The sequence below is a fragment of the Amphiura filiformis genome, chromosome 19 (genome assembly GCF_039555335.1).
Source record: "Amphiura filiformis chromosome 19, Afil_fr2py, whole genome shotgun sequence".
Lineage (NCBI taxonomy): Eukaryota > Metazoa > Echinodermata > Ophiuroidea > Amphilepidida > Amphiuridae > Amphiura > Amphiura filiformis.
In genome coordinates, this window is record NC_092646.1 from 6,870,375 (window position 1) to 6,890,231 (window position 19,857).

General features: G+C 34.9%; 1 protein-coding gene across 9 annotated transcripts in view; it reads left to right on the plus strand.

Moving 5' to 3' along the window:
• LOC140140861 (uncharacterized) overlaps positions 1-19,857 on the plus strand; it is a 253,129-nt gene that overhangs the window by 171,255 nt on the left and 62,017 nt on the right. For 4 of the 9 annotated variants that reach the window (XM_072162606.1, XM_072162610.1, XM_072162611.1 and 1 more), the window contains exons 2-4: positions 13,615-13,784; positions 17,627-17,785; positions 19,212-19,370. In XM_072162606.1, coding sequence (XP_072018707.1) covers positions 13,641-13,784; positions 17,627-17,785; positions 19,212-19,370 — 462 coding nt within the window. In that variant the 5' untranslated portion in view covers positions 13,615-13,640. Of the gene's footprint in view, positions 1-12,701; positions 12,799-13,614; positions 13,785-17,626; positions 17,786-19,211; positions 19,371-19,857 lie in introns of those variants that run through there. The other 5 variants (XR_011857321.1, XR_011857322.1, XM_072162607.1 and 2 more) reach the window with 4 other exon arrangements.

Here is a 19,857-nt window from a genome sequence, read left to right on the forward strand (position 1 = left end):
ACTCTAAATTCGTACTATTCATTAATCATTTTATGAATAGATTCCCTACTCATTTATTTTTGATCCCGTAACTGTTCGTTTTGATGAGATATATTGTTCATTTTGAGTGGGTTTATTATAATTTTGACCCGACAATCTTATCAAAATGATTACTTTCCGTTTTATTTTAACAAGTAACTATTCATATTGACAAGATTTCCAACTCATTATTTGACAATATTATCCATTTAAGTTTGTCCGGATTATGTTAAATCCCCCTGTGACAAGACAACCTGTGATATACGGTTGCGAGTGGTGTATAATTAGATGCTATTTGTCAACAATTTGCGGTGATTAGAATTATTTCTTATTTTAAAGCATGTTTTTTTTTTCATTTTGACTGCTTTAAGGGCTGGGGTATGAACGTTTGGACAGTATTTATTTTGGGACATCAGAGCACATCATACATATCGAATTGCATTCTGAATACGAAGAATGTCATTCTGATATCAAATAATTTTGATTTTTGAAATTCGCAATTTAATACACATTTTATGGCAAATCATTAAAATTGATATTTTTGATATTTAACAGTACTTGAAGTAAACTTTATAAATCTGATGATTTATACTTAAAGTGTATGTAGGTGGGATGAAAAGCCGACGATCAATTGAAAATTTTGACCTTTCGTATTGAAGATATGGATTTTTTTCCAAAACACCAAAAAAAATAGGTCTTTTTGGGAAAAAAATCCATATCTTCAACATGAAAGGTCAAAATTTTCAATTGACCGTCAATTTTCCTCCTGCTACATACACTTTAAAATATATCATTAGATTTATATAATTTACTTCGAGGACTGTTATATATCAAAAATTTGAAAAATATCAATTTTTATAATTTGTCATAAAATTTGTATTATATTGTGATTTTCAAAAAATGAAAATTATTTGACATCAGAAAGACATGCTTCGTATTCAGAATGCAATTCGATAGGTCTGAGGTGCTCTCATGTCCTGCAAAAAATACTGTCGAAACGCAATAAACGCTCGTTTTAGATCCCTTAAGCACGTGGATTAACCATTTATAAACTTGTAAAGAAAGTGGGACAAAGGTGAACGTCTACTGCGATAGAACTCTAGATGGCCTTTTAAAAGCCCCTACTTGAAACATGTGGCTCAGATACTATTAGTATTATTTGGGTATGGACATGATGGCGCTCCATGATAACACCTGTGGATGTCACTCAATTCCCCACGGTCTTTGGTACATAGTGACTCTAAGAATATCAAAACGAAACTGTTTGTCTAGCAGAACATGCGGTTCGTTTGTTTCTATGTTTTTTCTTTTCTCAGCTTTTGTCGTTTTTTATTCACTTTGATTTCTTTTGTATTTGTACAGAATTCGGAATAATTATGGAATATTTCTTCACGAAATGCCAGAACTAATCTGAAAGGGGTCTGCATACGCCGCACGGATTAAATATTAATTTGGGTGCGTCGGGAGATGATGTCAAATAATTTTGATAGAAAATGTGCTTTATTTATTTACATTATTGTGCTCATAATGTAGTGCATTTCATGATTTGTCTAAAATGGCGGATTTAAGGAGGCTGAATTTGCGCTTTGTGAGGGACACAATTTTGGACTTTATATTGTCATCAAATTTATTTGGGTTTGTGGTGATATTATTTTCATTTGTTACAGCTGAATGCACCTGTAATGTACCAATTTTTTTGAAAATGGGAGGAGCTTAAAATATGGCTCTTAAAAGTGATACGAACTCAGAAAGTTTAAATGTCCCCCACTGAGGTCAAATGTTATAAACTGACGGTACAAAAACAACTGCCCGGATTCCTGGTTTTGCTGTTATTGTATTGTTGTATTTTGAATGAAATAAAGATTGATTGGTTGTCCAATGAACTCACGCTGTTTATCTATTTACAGTAAGTTTATAACACTTAACCCCGAGGGTGGGAGGTATTCAAACTTGCTGAGTACGTACCACTTTGAAGAGCCATTTTCCTCCCACATTCAAAACTGGTACATTACAAGTCAGTTCTGATTAATACTTTAGGTATTTAGGTTCAGTACATATGACCTCAAACGTCAATCAATTTGATAATATCATAACAATGTTCCGAAATTCAGAAATCCCCCCCCCCCAACTAAACCCAAATTCGGTCTCTTTAAATCCACCATTTTAGGCGTATTTGACTACATTATGAGCACCATAATGTAGACTCGTGGAAAGCACATTTTCTATAAAAAAATTATTTGACACCATCTCCCGGCACACCCCAATAAATATTTAACCCGCGCGGTTTATGCAGACCCTTTTGAGATTAGTCCTGGCACTTCGTGAAGAAATAATCCATACTTAATGTCAAGCATGATTATTGTTTCAATTCAATGTACGTATTCTAACATTACTTTCAAATCAACTAAGGTATGCGAAAACTGAACTCTCTTTAAAATAAACTTATTCACAAAGTATTCATAACGAGTCATTGTGAGCGACTTATTTTCACATTAACACATCACCTTTTCACCCAAATGAACACCATTCGATAGTTTTGTAATTACTTGGGTACTGTGAGCACGTTTTACTGAAATGCGATCTTTGGTTTAATTATTCCTAAATAAATGGCATAGTAGTATGTGGGTTTGAAAAAGCAGACGCATCATTAGATTTCAATGGGGGCAACAAAGGTAACACTTCCCCTGCTATGGAAACAAAAAACTCGTTCCGCTACAGAAGCAGACGATCCACCTTGTTTTAGTTTATGGAAAATGCAACAAAGCGCCACAAAAAGCTGATGCCGCCACTGCTTCCTATCTTCTAGTTTCAATCAAAACTAGGACACCTGGGATACCGTCCCAAATTGGCGGGTAATGTATGATACATTAACCGCCAATTTGGGACTATGCGTGGTATGAACGTTTTGATTAATGTTAAAGGGATGTATGTTGATTTCATACTTGGTCTAAAATGATATTATGTTGACTGGGCACTATTTTGAGATCGTCTTTATCTTGTCCATTGTTTCATATCCATACACCACGTCATGTCTCCTGTCCATTTCCAAAAACATCGTGGAAGGACACGTCTCCGTGTACCCCGGGATTGACGCCCATCATCCGGCCCATGATTGCAATTATGTTCTTCAAAGAGCATTCGCCACCATACTTACATTGATAATTCATTGATAAATCAATATGCCTTGACAAAGACAGCCTTCCAGCCAATATCTTCACATAAGTGTAGATTACTTCTTGTAAAGTGTGCTGAGGCTTGTGGAACAACGTCTAGGCGTTGTGTCTGTGCGTAGCGCACTATAAATCACTGCGCTTTTTTATAACTCCTTTATATAATGTCGATAAAGTAAAACGGCTTGTCAAAATACCTTGTGGTATACTTTTGATCATGTCATGCACTCATATCTATTGCTAAATAGAATTCAGTGTCACTAATTTGGATATGTTACTCACACAAAGGTGAAACTCTCGTAAGTGATTTTAATTAGTCCAGTCAATCATTTTATCTACTTGACTGTCGATGTGTGCAAAATACTTGATGAAATGCTGTGCGATAATTTACGTTAGTCATACTGTAGACTAACGGGTTCAAAGACGAATTGACTAACAAAAGGTATCTCGCAATCCAAATAATTATGTGATGCACATTTGCTTCTAAAATAGGCTCGCTAAAATGTGTGCTGATGAAATCCATGTTCACAATTGCATATGGCGACAAACAGATGAAAAATACTATAAAGTTGACCATTAACATTTTGGCGGCAGCATTACTCCTTTGATGACTTAAATTGGGACGATTTCTATCAATCGGTTTGGTATGACGAAGTTTAAGGATGATGAGCAAATAGATTATAACATTTAGAACTAAAGCAAAAATAAATTGAGTAACGTCCACCAGAGTGACGGCTAAGAAACACCACTCGCAAACTATACACTGTGGTATCTTCGTCAAAATTTCAGAAGTCGAAGAAACAATACACATGTTCTCTGGTGTGATTGGTCCTATTAGTACCGCTAGCAGCAACGAAATGATCCAGACAGCGATTAAGGTATGAACTGCGCGCTTTTTGGTATTAATCAATCGGTGCCAAAGTGGACGGCAGATTGCGAAGTATCGCTCAAGACTTACAAGTATTACCGTCCAAATGGAAGCGTAGTAACTTATATATATAACAAGAAACGATGTGGTGCATCCAAACGAAGTTTGAAAAGAATCTCGTAAATTGTACTTCGGTGAAACAATCTTCATACCAATGTATCTGATACAACCGCACACAAGAAGGGACGAATCGGCCAGGGCTAGGTTTACAAGGTAAATATTGGTAATGGTTCTCATAGATTGCACTCTAAAAACAACGTAAATAAAGATACAATTTATGCAAAGTCCAAATGTTGAAGCAATTGGAACAAAAATAACTGTGAACACCCATGTTGTATAAGAATACTTAAACGCAGATTCGTCCGTTGTCAAGTTCCAATAGCATTGCTCCATGGTGAATGTTCATCGGTGCGTTTGGCTGCGGAAGCTTATGTTGTTTCCACGTAAACTATAACTTTCTAATCATTCAGTTTAATATTTATTGCCGTCCTAGCTTGATCGTCTACTTTATATTATAAAATGTACAAATCGCTTGCGCCCCATGTTGATCAAGTCACACCTTGGTGTGCTTTTACTGATCATAAAATGTGTTACTGATTAAAACAAAAGGGCTATTTCGGTTCAAATTCATACACCCCAACGGAAGATGTGACTTTCCAAACAGTGAGTGTGAACTTCAAATGAGATCACCTAAATGGGTGACTCCATTTGCAACCTACATCCCATTTGTTGAAGGGTAAGGTTACGTTTTCCTTCGGGGTGTGCGGATGTCAATCGGAATAGCCCAATAATCATTTAGCTTGATTTAAAGTTATGTGTACGTGTAAGTACTTCAGATTTTTGTATCACGTTCTCTTGTCATCAAATATTGACAATAAACATTATAAAGGTCATGTAGTAATTAAACTACCGTAATACTGTATTATAAAGTATCATTATACGAAAACAATAAGACAGGGGGTGTCCGCCCACCAAGTGTTTCTGATCTCGTGACTGCTCGGAAAGTACAATGATGATGTAATTAGCTTACACACGTCATAAAATTTTATCTAACCAAGAAAATTTTAAAACTTTCAACGGAAACTGAAGGCAAATAAATAAATATTTACCTGCTAATATTTTCGGTAACTAACTGTTACCATCCTCAGGCAGTAATGACTGGCTGACTGTCTTCTTCACACTTGGATGATTTTGGTGTTTCTAGAAGACAGTCGTAAATTCTCGGAAGATCCCGGCCCCCGTCTCTGTTGAGCTTGACTTGTTTTTCCTGTCTGATGGCTATGGACTCCTTTATCTTGCGATTTAGGAACTTGCTTTCCTTCTTTTTATCTACTTGATTGTCGATGTGTGCAAAATACTTGTTGAAATGCTTTGCGATAATTTACGTTAGTCATACTATAGACTAACGGGTTCAAAGACGAATTGACTAAGAAAAGGACTCTCGCAATCCATATAATTATGTGATGTACATTAACATTTGCTTCTAGAATAGGCTCGCTGAAATATGTGACGATGAAATCCATGTTTACAATTGCGTATGGCGACAAACAGATGAAAAATACTATAAAGTTGACCATTAACATTTTGGCGGCAGCATTACTCCTTTGACGACTTAAATTGGGACGATTTCTATCAATCGGTTTGGTGTGACGAAGTTTAAGGATGATGAACAAGTAAATGACAACATTTAGAACTAAAGCAAAGATAAATTGAGTAAGGTCAATCAGAGAGACGGCTAAGAAACACCAATAGCAAAATAGACACTGTGGTATCTTCGTCAAAATGTCAGAAGTTGAAGAAACAATACACATATTCTCTGGCGTGATTGGTCCGATTAGTAACGCTAAGAGCAACGTAATGATCCAGACAGCGATTAAAGTATGAACTGCGCGCTTTTTGGTACTAATCAATCGGTGCCAAAGTGGACGGCAGATTGCAAAGTATCGCTCAAGACTTACGAGTGTTACCGTCCAAATGGAAGCGTAGTAACTTATATATATGACAAGAAACGATGTTGTGCATCCAAACGAAGTTTGAAAAGAATCTCGTAAATTGTACTTCGGTGAAACAATCTTCATACCTATGTATCTAATAAAACCGCTCACAAGAACGGACGAATCAGCCAGGGCTAGGTTTACAAGGTAAATATTGGTAATGGTTCTCATTGATTCCACACTAAAAACAACGTAAATAAAGATACAATTTGTGCAAAGTCCAAATGTTACAGCAATTGTTAGAAAAATAACTATGAACACCCATGATGTATGAGAATACTCAAAAGCAATAGATTCGTCCACTGTAAAGTTCCTATAGCATTGCTCCATGGTGAATTCATCAGTGCGTTTTTCTGGGAAGCTTATGTTGTTATCAAGTAACGGATTAATATCCATAGCCCAATATCATTCAGTTTAATGTTTATCGCTTCTTTTATTAATAACCGATATTGTCGTCCTAACATTATGTACACATTCTTCCCTTATAAAATGTACATATCGCTTGCGCCCCATGTTGGCCTTGGTGTGCTTTTCTAGTCACGAAATGTGTTACAATGATAAAAATGGACTATTTCAGATCAAATATATGCACCCCTAATGACAGATTTGACCTACCACACAGGAAATGTGTATTTCAAATGAGATTACCTGAATGGGTGACTGCATTTAAAATCTATACCCCCTGTGTGGACGATTAAGGTCATGGCTTTCAAAGGAGGTGTGTGGATTTCGACTGGAATAGCTCAGCAATCATTCAGATTAATTGAAAGCTATCTGTACGTGTAAGTACTTCAACTTTTTGTAACGTTCTCTTTTCATCAAAATAAACATTATAAAGGTCATGTAGTAATTAAAATACCGAAATATTATAAAATTATATATGAAAACAGTAACAATTATAGGAGCGCAATAAACGTTGATTGTCGCTTTAAAACTAGGTTTTCAGTAAACGGTTGCATGGACCATGTATTGGTCTTCTACTCGATTTGTTTTTTCATTTTCAAAAATAGATTTAGAAGGAAGTGATCGTAGAATGACATTCATTATTGGGTAATAATGACTTTCATTCATACGTTTCGGTAAACGCAGGTCCTCCACTGTAAAAAAAAAGGACCAGCCAAATGTGCACGCTACAGAGCCTGAAAATAAAATCCCACGAATCACACGTATGGGAGCTGCCATGGGGTGCTAACGGGTGCTAACGGCGACGCGGGTGGTCGCCGGGGTGCTAATGAACGCGTCGCCAGCACAAACGTCCTACGCGATCAATAACGCGTATAGGGCGCATTCAAGTGCGCCGTACGCGATACGCGATGACAGGGTCAATGGCCGCTTCCACGCAGTAACATACTTCTGAACTCACTGTCAGGGTCCTGGTAAACGTAACAAGCAAAATGAAACTTCTACGCTACTCAAATTTGGAACACTCACTCCATGCTACACTCTTAGAAATATGTTACTCAACAAATTCAGTAGCAAAATACTCAAATTGAGTAAATTACCCAACATTGAGTTCATATTGACAAATAATACTCTCAATGTTGAGTACTATTTATCAATATTCGCTCAATTTGAGTAATTTTTTACCAGGTTGAGTAAAATAATTTTAAGAGTGTACTCATATTTGATACACTCACCGGAGCGCTTATGGGACTGTTTCGTTGATTTTAGATAAAGGGATTTTAAACAGTTTTACCAAGTTTATCCTAATACGCGTATAATGTCACATGTTTGAATTATTTGCTATTGAATAGCATCCAAACCATTGTAGTTTTATTCAAGCCATTTCTATTCGACGCATTTTTATTTATCATGTTTAGTTAAGCAGATAGCTTGACGCCTTTCTTGTGTTATAATAGATGCAACGATTCACAAGACTCACTATTCTCTCTTTTTATGTACAAAAAAGCAATGAATATCTGAAATTTAATATTGTGATTTTTTTATCGGCTTTTAATGAAGAATGGCGACCAGATTCTGATATTAAAATGTCAGAATCTGGAGGCATTCTTCACTTCAACAAGAATCAATCTTCTTAATGTAGGGTTATAAAGCATAATATAATTAAGTAGTTTTTAGAATACATATACTTATGTGAGTATTTTGGAATACAATGGAATATACTCTACCTGTACGTATAAGTTCATATTATTATTTTAGAATTAATCTGAATAAGTTGGTCAGTCAGAAAAGACAAGAAAAGCAAAACTTACACTTATCATCATACAATTCAAGTCAGTAAAATTAAACATACCAGTCATTGATTTGATATGAATCTTGGATTTTTAAGTGACGCCTGGGTGGCAACCTAAATGCCCAATAATTCGAAGAAAAAAAACCAGGTTTCTTGTCGAGGTTTATTGATTGATCGAAAAACTTGGATTCTTGATCTATAAACCTGGATTATCGGCGAGAAACCTGGTTTATCGATCGAAAAAAACCTGGTTTTCGAAATATTGGATATTTAGCTTGCCACAGACACCTTAACGGTAACATAAGGTAAATCAAATCCACAGTGCAGACTATAAAATTCCCACCGGCGGGAAAAATATGAAAGATGCTCTTGACAAGATTTATTTGAAGCGCGGAAAGTAATCCGGCTAAGAACCACTTATATACTGCATACTAATTAAGAGGAGTTCAACAGGAGCTATACATAAAGCATGAACTGGTTTAATACCAGTTTATTGAGTTTGTGTCTCTAATGGTAGTGCAATCGACTGAAAAGGAGGAAGACATAATTCATATGGCCTGAATGATTTACGGCATATTTGACATTTGATACATTATAAAGTAATAAAAGGTTTACACGAAACATTACGAATTATTAGTAACATAAAATGGGGTAAGTTGATAGCCACCTATTAGGTCATTACACAATACCAAACCACTTAAGGCCTGAAAATGTGCGCTTTAAATGTTGATGATTTAATGAATAAGTCATGTGATGAATGTGATTATTATAACATATTACAGCATGACAGATATGATCTGAGCAATAAATTGCAATAAAGTGGTTGGTAAATCAATATCATTCATTTGGGCATTGTTAAATATTTATTAGTGAGATTTGACAATATATTCCGTATTCCGTATTGTGCCATGATATGGTACTATAAGGATCAAAATTTATGAGGTTTTTTCATTTGAACAGATAGTCAGAAAAGCTAATCTGCATATGAAATCTTATAGAACTAGATGTATAAAGTTTCAACAGAATGTTGATGAAGTGTATAAAATTGCAATCCCTGTCGTCACATATATATAGCGTAAGAATGCCATTATATTTTAAACTCGCTGGATGTTAAACGTGCAGCAAATTACTCGTACTTAGATTTGTTATTATAAATATTGTACAACAAAGGTGACCCAATTAATCCTGTATCAAATTTGACATAAGGAATGTAGAAAATTGAGTTTGGAATAGAAACGGGACAAGGAGAGTCAAATATTGTTCTCTATGTCATATTATACATTTTAGATTAGGCAAGTACTTGATGTAATAAAGATTCCTGTGTTAAATTTGAAATTTATTTTAAAAAAAATTTATAATTAGTTATTGTTTTTTATGTTAAATGTATTTTTTTTTATTGTTTGTGCAACACATGAATCGTGTGTGAACGATTTTTGTAATCATTTTGCAATTTTGGGTCATGTTGATAACTAGGCATCGTTGAGGGCGCTGTTTTTTGTCTTTTTTAAAATTCTAGTTGTAAAATCATTTGCAGAAATACTGGGTGTCACGTGTACTTGGAGTTTTGAATATGAAGTTTTGGAAATTTGCATAAGCAATTATATGAAAGTCTAAATTAATTGTCCTTCATACTCTCTTAAATTGGCCGATTGAAATATTTCAATCTTTTAACGATTAACGATAGGAATCAATCTAAACAGATTGAAAAATAGGTTCAAATGGTTTTTTGGTTTGACTCTAACTCTCTTTGTAGACTGATTTCACTATCTAATCATGTGTTACTCCTAATATACTACCATGTTTTTGGAATGATATTTCAAACATTTCTAGAATTAATATTTTCAATCTTATTTTCAATGGCAAAGGATTTGTCCCTAATTCTGGACGGCAAAAGATTGAAAAACAATGAAAATCAATCCTGTCTACGGATGATTCAATCAAAAAAGATTTGCCCCTAGCTTTAATTGCTCCTTTTGATTGAAAAAAGTTCGAAAATTCAAATTACGCGACTGAGTATACAGTCGAAAACGACTTGTCCCTAATTCCGAACGGCAAAAGTTTGAAAATCCAATCTTTTTGAAAATTCAATCGGACAATTTAAGAGAGTAACTGCACTTACACCTATTTTTACAATTTGTGAGCGGAAAATCAGAGCCCAGTACTAGCGGAGAACCGAAATCGCTGCGAGTCGTTTATTTGGGACTCCAAGAACCGAAAACGCCGGACAATAATTTGAGACATTTTCGTTGTGCCGTTGCGATATTGGTCAAGGTATTTCAATTACTTTCGTCAATCAGACATTCAAACGTTATTAGAAGAGCACAAATACTGTTGGTGTCATATTTTGAACGTAACATTACACTCTGTAATACTATTATAGTGAACACAATCATTATCGCCAAATCACAATGTTCAAAGGGCCTTTTCAAATTTAGTGCTTTAGTTGGAAATACATTCACAAATCACAAATAGATATTGCCGCCTGCATGATGCGTCCCACGTGTCATGTAGCATGATTGTTGTCCTTGGTTACCGTACGTTAAGGTCAAAACAATACATTACACTGTAGTGGGCACAATCATTATTGACAAATCCGAAAGGCTAGTTCTAAGTTTAGTGTTTTAGCTGAAAATACACAATATATATAGCCTCCCCCTAATATGCTATATTAAGCATGAACTATGATATGCGATTGGTAATTGGTAATCGTACGTTTCTATCACGATCCATGAGCAATGAACGATCATACAATACATTACACTGTAGTGTGCACAGTCAGAAAAGCTTACGGTTTTTAGCTGAAAATACATAAAGAATGCATTGATATTGTTTCATAACATAACATAATAAGCATCGAGCATTATTTTTGAACGTATTGAGACTGACCTTGGTAACGTATAGGCTATCTTATGATCAATGGCCAATCAAACAATAAAATATACGGACACGTTTATTTCCAAAGTTATTGATTTTAGAGATGCAAAACTTTGAATGGGTATAGGTCAATTACTATACTCGTGGTACTAGGTTTCATTAAGGTTGTCTCATCTGACGTCATACAATTCACCTATGATTTTTCAATAGTTTTATTCCAACCTTAGATCTAAAATTTCAATGCGTGTTTAATTTCAACACATTTACAAAACATTTTGTGTTCAATGTATATTACTAGCAGAAGGTTTTGAAGGTTATATGAAAGTTTTCATCTTCGAAGAACACTCCGGGCTATTGGTTGGAGTGGGTCTCTTACAAATCTATGACTATGTTAGTAATTCGACACAGTAGCGTAGCCAGCGGGGGGGGGGGCAGGGGGGCCCAGCGCCCCCCGACAAAAAATGAAAGAAAAAAGTGCCCCTCTGACAAAAATAAAAGAGAAAATCAGGAGGGCAAAGGAAAGAAAAGGGCAAGGAGCCCTTTTCTGCAAAATTCAGCCCGAAAATACAAAATTTTTGCGCGCTACGCGCGCACATTGTAAAAATAAAGCCTGTTCTATCCTGATAATGGGCAAAAATAGTGTCAAATACCAAATTTTTGCGCGCTACACGCGAAAATCATCCCAATAAAGCCTTTTGTCTTTATGTATTATTGATGCAACCGTATTTTTTTCGTCTGTGCCCCGGAAATGTTATTTTGCCCCCCCCCCCCCCGACCAAACAAGCTGGCTACGCCCCTGATTCGACATCAAGGAATATGACTATTGAAAAGATAATATGAAAGTGTCAATTTTTTTGTCATTCTGAATAAAACACACAAGAGGGTCGAGCAGGTCTTACGTAAACAGCAAAGTCAATGGAATTATAAATTACAGAAACCAAACGAAAACGCTTGAATCAAACGTGTGCTCTGAACTGAATGAAGCCAATAAATGTGATGCGATCAAGCAAAATCACTCGGAACTCGGAAATATTGATTTTGAGATATAGCCAAACGTAGGAAATATTTCCTTTTGTTTTCTATTGTTTTGGAAACTCGTTAATTGCTCATATCTTTGGAACTGGTTGTTCAATTGCAATTGTGTTTTCTGTAAAATGCAGCTTTGCAAATGTTTGTTTCTATCCTATAAGAAACTGAAAATGTATTATTTCCGAGTTCCGACTGATTTTGCTTGATCGCATCACAAATATTAAATCAATACAGCTTATATTTACCAGGTGTTATGCAGGTCACAAAAAAAGATTATAGTAGTGGTTATGTGAATATAGTGATAAAATGTTATGGAGGAGGGTTAACTTAAGTTAATTGACTATGACTAAGTTAATTGTGGTGGGTGGTTACTTTATTCTTTCGGCCAATCTTATGCTAGATAGCGACGTTAATTATATTGTCATCACAGTATTGGCATGTGTGTCATGTTTCTTTCCACGTTTCGGGCATCTGACTGGCAATATGACATCATATGATTCACGTGTGACGTCATTAGTATTCTATCAATGAATGGATTTAAAAGCTAGTAGCGGTATGTGAATAAACAGTCGCTTGCGTGAAAGCATAAAGGTAAGTACTGAAAATGCCGCTCGCTGTTGCTTTCATATAAACCTCTGGGAATTCGACTCTTAAGTACTATTAAATGAGCGCTACTCGTAGACTATTAAATGCAAGATGTTAAATTCAATGTGACAAAAAATAAGGTTAAATCACATTATTTTGCCATAACTTAATAAGAGATAGAGCACCAGGAATTTCACAAGACATCCACCGGCGCATCAATTAGAAGCAGGTTAATGGAATATCAGCTGTGATGTTTTTCTACCAATTGTAGGATGTAGGATTTGGACGAACAGGTGCAACTAGAGAATTATTTTTAATCGTCGTCTTCAAAAGGAAGTTGACTCAAGTCACGGTGTCTTTGTAGGTTTCTTTACATCTGGATTTTCGCTATGTGTATCCGAATGGCCACGGGGAGCGAGGATTTAGTGATGGAGGTGATGGCAATCATGATGGCGTGTGGCGTCGAAGGTGCTTGGTTCTCTTAATAAACATGTGGCAGATTTATCGTGGACATACGTGGATTTCTTGCTGGATGGATTGCAGAGTTGATAATTTATATCTCAAGAGTATAACATCCATCTTCTTGGGATATTGTTCCAATTTGACATAGACTAAGAATAAAAGACATTTTATTGTTAGCGCCTGTTGGTAAAATTACGTGGTTCATATTCATAGAGCCACAATTTATACTTGATTCGTGATTACCAGACCAGACTGTTTCTCTTCAAGATGCAACTTTTCTCTATAATGTACTTATATGTTTTAAGAGCATCCATAGTCAATCTTCTTATCAAGTATATTTGTATTTTGTTCTTCTTTCAGGTTTACTTACCACAAACACACAAAAAATGAAGACAGTTTTCTTTGTGTTTGTCCTGGTCACATTTGTGGTGGCATTTGCAAGCGCTGAAGGAGAACCAGATGATGAACTCTTGGAGTTTCAAGATTTGCTGGAAGAATACAAAAGGGGCGGAAGGAGAAGCAGAGTAAGAGTATGATCTGATATCTTTGTTTTGTAGTAGCTATTGATTACTGTAGCAGAATAGGTGGCACGTAGCATAGCTGCTTCTCGTCATTTCAACGATACAATTTTTTTTTAGAATTTGAAACTCATTATTATGAAATTTGTTCTTGACATTATTATGAAAGCAGTGTTAATCCGATTTAGCGTTGTATAAAATATCTCACAAACATTAGATTTGTAAATGAATATGACATCTCGGCAGACGTGTTATTTTAGCACTTTTTTCTCTACAGTCTTCAACTAAGTATATATATAATAGTTTCTTGTAACTTTTTCGTTTAAGTTGTATTAGGAGTTTTCTATTACTAAAAAGCTATTAAAAGGAAGATAAGTGACTCGCAGAAAAAAATATGGAGGTTCGATTACCTTGTTACAGTGAATACAACGAAGATAGGGGGTAGTTTTGTAGTCTTGTCGGATAAAACATACTTTACCCCCTGTAGAAGAAAATGGCCGAGCCCGTATTGCGGACCGACTCAATCACTGATGTGTTTACAATAGACCCATCAATCCGATTGGCAGAGACATTGTTTTAGATGTATATTGCACAGTAGCCATTCGGTCAGAGAAGTTAGCCAAATTTGCGTGATACCAGCTTGTTTCATTTTCTCAACGGTGACGGGGTAGTGTAATATATGATTAGTGAACGTTTGAAATGTAAATAGATCCGACTAAAAATGGCGCGTTTATTTGTTCTTTTAGAAACAGGAACCATATTCATATTCAGACCTTTCCCAGTAATAGAATGCGTATAGGAAATTTTCATATGGGTATAAGGCTAACATACTAGAGATCTCTAGTTGTTGACGCTTTAAATATCATAAGATTATGTTTAACAAGAAAAAGTTAATTAAGCAAAAATGAAACGAGATTTACACAGCGTAAAATGACCCGCATTCAAACTATCACGCTCTAAATATAGCTAACTATCAACCCATGTAAAGCACTATAGAAACGCCTTAGAAAGTATGGTTATTCTTTAATGCCAACTAGCGCTCATCGCAATTAACAATAACTAATAAGGCTGCTGTTTTAGCTGGTTCCAGCTAGCTACATAGTAGCATGTTGAAACAGATTAACAATTAATAGAATGATAACATATAAAGTTTGATTTTTATAGAGTTTTTTAGTAGTGTTAAAACTTTCCTTATATGTCTTTGCATCATCATAGCGCCATAATCGGAATGTCTATAACTTTACGCATGTATATTAATATCTAATTACTCGTTCAATGAACTCATGCATTATTTTACTTCTTTCTTTACGTACTCGATTAAGTTTATGTTATTATGCATGAATGCCTTAGCATATCATCACATCTGCCTCAATAGAACGTTCACCAAATAGTTTAGATTTCTGTTCACTTCTTTATTTTCTTATCTGCCTTTTTCTTTATTCGCACAAACCTTATTTAATATTGCCATCCCAACCTATTTGTGTACATGTTAATGTCGCCAAATCACCCTCGGTTGAAACGCGCCCTGCAAAATTTGCCACCCTAAAACATTACACAATCATACCATTCACCGGCCACCATGCTTAATTAACACGCAGGCAATATTATACAAAATATAATGCTGTCATTTCATCTTTAAGTTAAACGCTATGTGCTAATTGAACTTAAATGCTAATTAATATTTAGTGCCCAATACGGCCCCTTTGGTGGTGCCCAAGGGGACCTCTATGGACTACCTTATTCATGGTATTTACAGCCTGTCGTACTCATAAGTATCGCACCCTATCAGCACGTTAATGATATTATATTCCTTATGGCATAAGCCTGTCAAACTTGTCATAAAAATTTCCATAAGATTGGTATTCATCTATGAAATCTGTAATTACCTTATACTGTACTATTTTTTCAAACTCGTAATGACGAATTCGCTAATATTGTAGCAAATTAAAGATATTTTATGTTAAATTTGTATTTTATAATGGTTAGATGTTTTATAACATACATTACTCAATTCAAAATAATATGCACAAATATCATTTTCCCTTTAATGGACTATTAGCCCAGTTTCCTCAAAATAAATAAATTTGTAGAGCGAAATATTTCGTATTGTATCGCAACGAGAGAGACATACCACGTGAAGTCTCGTAAATTTGTCATTACTTCATGCAAAAAATTAAATATAGTCACACTAAAAATAATAAATATCTTTTATTTTGTCTTGGATATGTACATGTAGATATGCTATAGTCTAGTGCCTCGCCACGTCCAATACGGAAAAATTTAGTAATTAAATTGATGTTTTGATTAAAATATTAATTTTGCAAGAGTTTATTGGACTTGGTAAGCTTACATTATTGTCAACGGTATGGTGGAATTAGTGAATCACATTCTCTTCAGCCGGGTTTTGGACGTTTTAATTTTATGATGTTATTTTAAAAACGGTATTAAGGTTACAACTTTCAGAGTGAGAACAATACAACTGTTTGAAACTAATAACATCACCATAGGGTCGTAAGAAGAAAATGACGTTATCGGTTAAGAGTTATAATAATGAGTATAAATAATTCTTTACGGGGTGCGATTCTGTATGCACGAGGTACATCGTTCATACATAGACTACTACAGACGAACCACACACAGTCAAACTCTCAGCATCACTCGATAAAATGAGGGCTGATCGTTCCACGATGTGCGACAGACGAAAGTGTTAAGCACATACCACGTATTTTAATGACTTTAGCATAAACGCGAAGACACACCACGCTGGCGTGATTGTTGGACACGCTCGATCGAACGATCGGTAAAGAATCACAAAACGGGGACTTTGACTGTTGAAAGATAGTCTGTAGTAGAGTAGTTTGTGCATAAACTGCTGTTCATCAAAAAAAGTATAAAAGAAAACGATAATTCATCTTTTAAAACATGATGCTCCTATCTCGCGAATCGCGCTCATCGTTATATCACGGGAATATGTGAATATAAAATGTTTAAGATTTTTTTCAATTTCATGTTTTAAATTTGATATTTGTTTATGCTTTATTCGAAATATTTTTTATGAATACAGAGGGTAACTATTTGAAATATGAACATAGATTGTAGTTAAAATTGCTAATACAGCTTTGACACAGTGCAGCCCATGTTGCACAATCAGAATAAACTGCACTTAATGCTATTCTAATTGAAATCAACACCCCTATTAGAAAGATTTCCGAATTTTAACCAGGTCCAGCAGGTTTAGTCAACCGCATTTCGCGAAACTACAAAACAGTCTTAACCCCAAGAGAACTACCTACCGATTGGTCAAAAAGAAGTTTTCATTATCAATTGGACCAATCGGCAACATTGAATAATTTCACCACGCCAAAAAAATTGGGGTGAATTATTTGCAAAGCTCCATTCTGATTGGTGATTAAAGTGAAGATATCATGTAATTGACCAATCAGAAGCAATGTAAGATCGGCAGGTAGTGCTCAGGAGGTTAAAAAGATTTAAGAATTTCTAACACAATTTAACCACGTGACGATCATATTTGGCGTAAAATCAAACGGATTATTTACAACTTCTCAATCTCAAGTTCTCATAATCTTCAGAGTGTTTTCGACATAAAAACAAAGCCAAATTGTCCGACTGGGTGGAAACAACTGCTTCCACTAATATTGAGAGATAAAAGTGTAATATTTCACTAGAGGTGTGGATTCTACAGGAATACACAATAAACTTTAACCAATGAGATTCATAGAGTGACCATATTAATGGCACGTTAACTCCTTAATCCCTGGGCCACAAAGGGGCCATCTTTGGGCACTAAAAATATTAAATCATTTCTACCGATAACCCTTTTTAAATCTCAACAGAATACAGACATATCAAGTTACAACCACAGAAACCCGTATTCATCGACATGTAACGGTCGTCCCTACCCCACAAAGCGTGAGGGATATCAATGCTTGTGTCTTTCTAGAGGTCCTATCTGTGTCAAGAAGACCTTTGTATCACCGTCCAGGAGACGGATGGTAGGTTTTTTGGATTTTTTTATGCAATTTTCTTTATTTGCATTTTTTATGCAGATTTATGCAAATTTATTGTTTTCATTTAATTTTTGTGATTTGTATATTGTCGTTTACGCTGCTGAATTGTAAATAGCAAATTAAAATATAGGTGCTAATCAAAAGGATACCCTTTTAAGGGTAATTACTAACTTTGTTAACGCACATGTTATTGTTAACATTTTTAACTTAAAATTATGAAAATAACTATTTTCCTTTTTCTTTCTTTATCAATTATTGTTCCTTTCTTCTTGATCTATCCTCCTATTATATTATTACTGTTTAACTCATTTTTAAAATCATTTCCCGTTTTTCTTTCTTAACTATTTTTGTCTTAGTTTCCTTGTGTTCCTATTAATCACCTGTGTTCTCCTGGTTTTATTCTGCCTTTTCTCTCATTTATATTATCTACACTTTCTTACGCTAGACGATAGGTTAAAAGTTTTTAGAAACAAAATGTACTGCAAGAAAACCCCTAAAAATAGTACAATTAGCGTGCGTGAGGGGACCTATTTAGATTTGTCATTGAAATGCGTAAAATATATACCACAAAATTATGTCAAATAACCTTTGTTCTTTAGTCTGCCTCACAATGTCATTTGTGGGTCACCGTGGTCCCGTAGCCAAACTCCTCATCATGTCATTAACAATCTCCATGACACTCTACAAGCTGTGTCAAACACTCTGATCAAAGACTGCTTCGGCTGAAGAATATTTCAGTAAAAAGTACTCTTAACAAAGTACTTGTGAAATTGTAATGTACTACTACAGGTTTCACACTACCAAATGCCAATTTCATAAAGTTGTGTACGAAATTGACGTCAAAGGCGTAGTTTTTCTTCGCAGCGACAGCTATCGCTTTAACTGTAAAATATACACCAATTAGGTGACCGTTTGTTTTGACGACTAAAATTCGAAGTCCGTGTTGTAAATCCTATAGTGTCTGACTGAAAATATTTAAGTGGTTCAAATCGTGAAAATACTCATATCTCTCATATGGGCTGATCCATTTTAAATTCAAGGTTTTGGTATTCCAACCAAATCCAACAGTTTGAATAATCCCAGTTCCAACTAGTTTTATCCATAAAAAGTGGAAAGATTTTGGAATTCGAAAAAAATTGACTATTTTATTGTATACATTATAGCAAATTTCAATTTGAATTAAGCATAAAACTAGCAAATATTTCCATTTTCAGAATGGGTAATCTGATCTAGCCATATGACAATTGTGTCTTATTTGTAAGGCTAATTTGTTAAACACAGCGAACTTTAACATCACAAGATCAAAAATGTGTTTTTTACCTTGAATCTGTCCTGGGCCACAAAGGGGCCATCTTTGGGCACTAAAAATATTAAATCATTTCTACCGATAACCCTTTTTAAATCTCAACAGAATACAGACATATCAAGTTACAACCACAGAAACCCGTATTCATCAACATGTAACGGTCGTCCCTACCCCACAAAGCGTGAGGGATATCAATGCTTGTGTCTTTCTAGAGGTCCTATCTGTGTCAACAAATACTTTGTATCACCGTCCAGGAGACGGATGGTAGGTTTTTTGGATTTTTTATGCAATTTTCTTTATTTGCATATTTCATGCAGATTTATGCAAATTGATTGTTTTCATTCAATTTTTGTGATTTGTATATATATTGTTCTTTACGCTGCTGAATTGTAAATAGCAAATTAAAATACAAGTGCTAATCAATAGGTAACCCTTTTAAGGGAAATTACTAACTTTGTTAACGCACATATTATTTTTAACATTTTTAACTTACAATTATGATAATAACTCTACTTTCAACTAACACTATTTTGCTTTTGCTTTCTTAATCAATTTATTGTTCATTTCTTCTTGATCAATTCTTCTTTAACATTATTAATGTTTAACTCATTTTAAGATCATTTCCCCCTTTTTTCCTTCTTAACTCTTTTTATGTCTTAGTTTCCTTGTGTTCCTTTAAATCACATGTGATCTGGTTTCTTTAATAACCACACACACATTTGTATACTAGAACATGTAGACGATAGGTTAA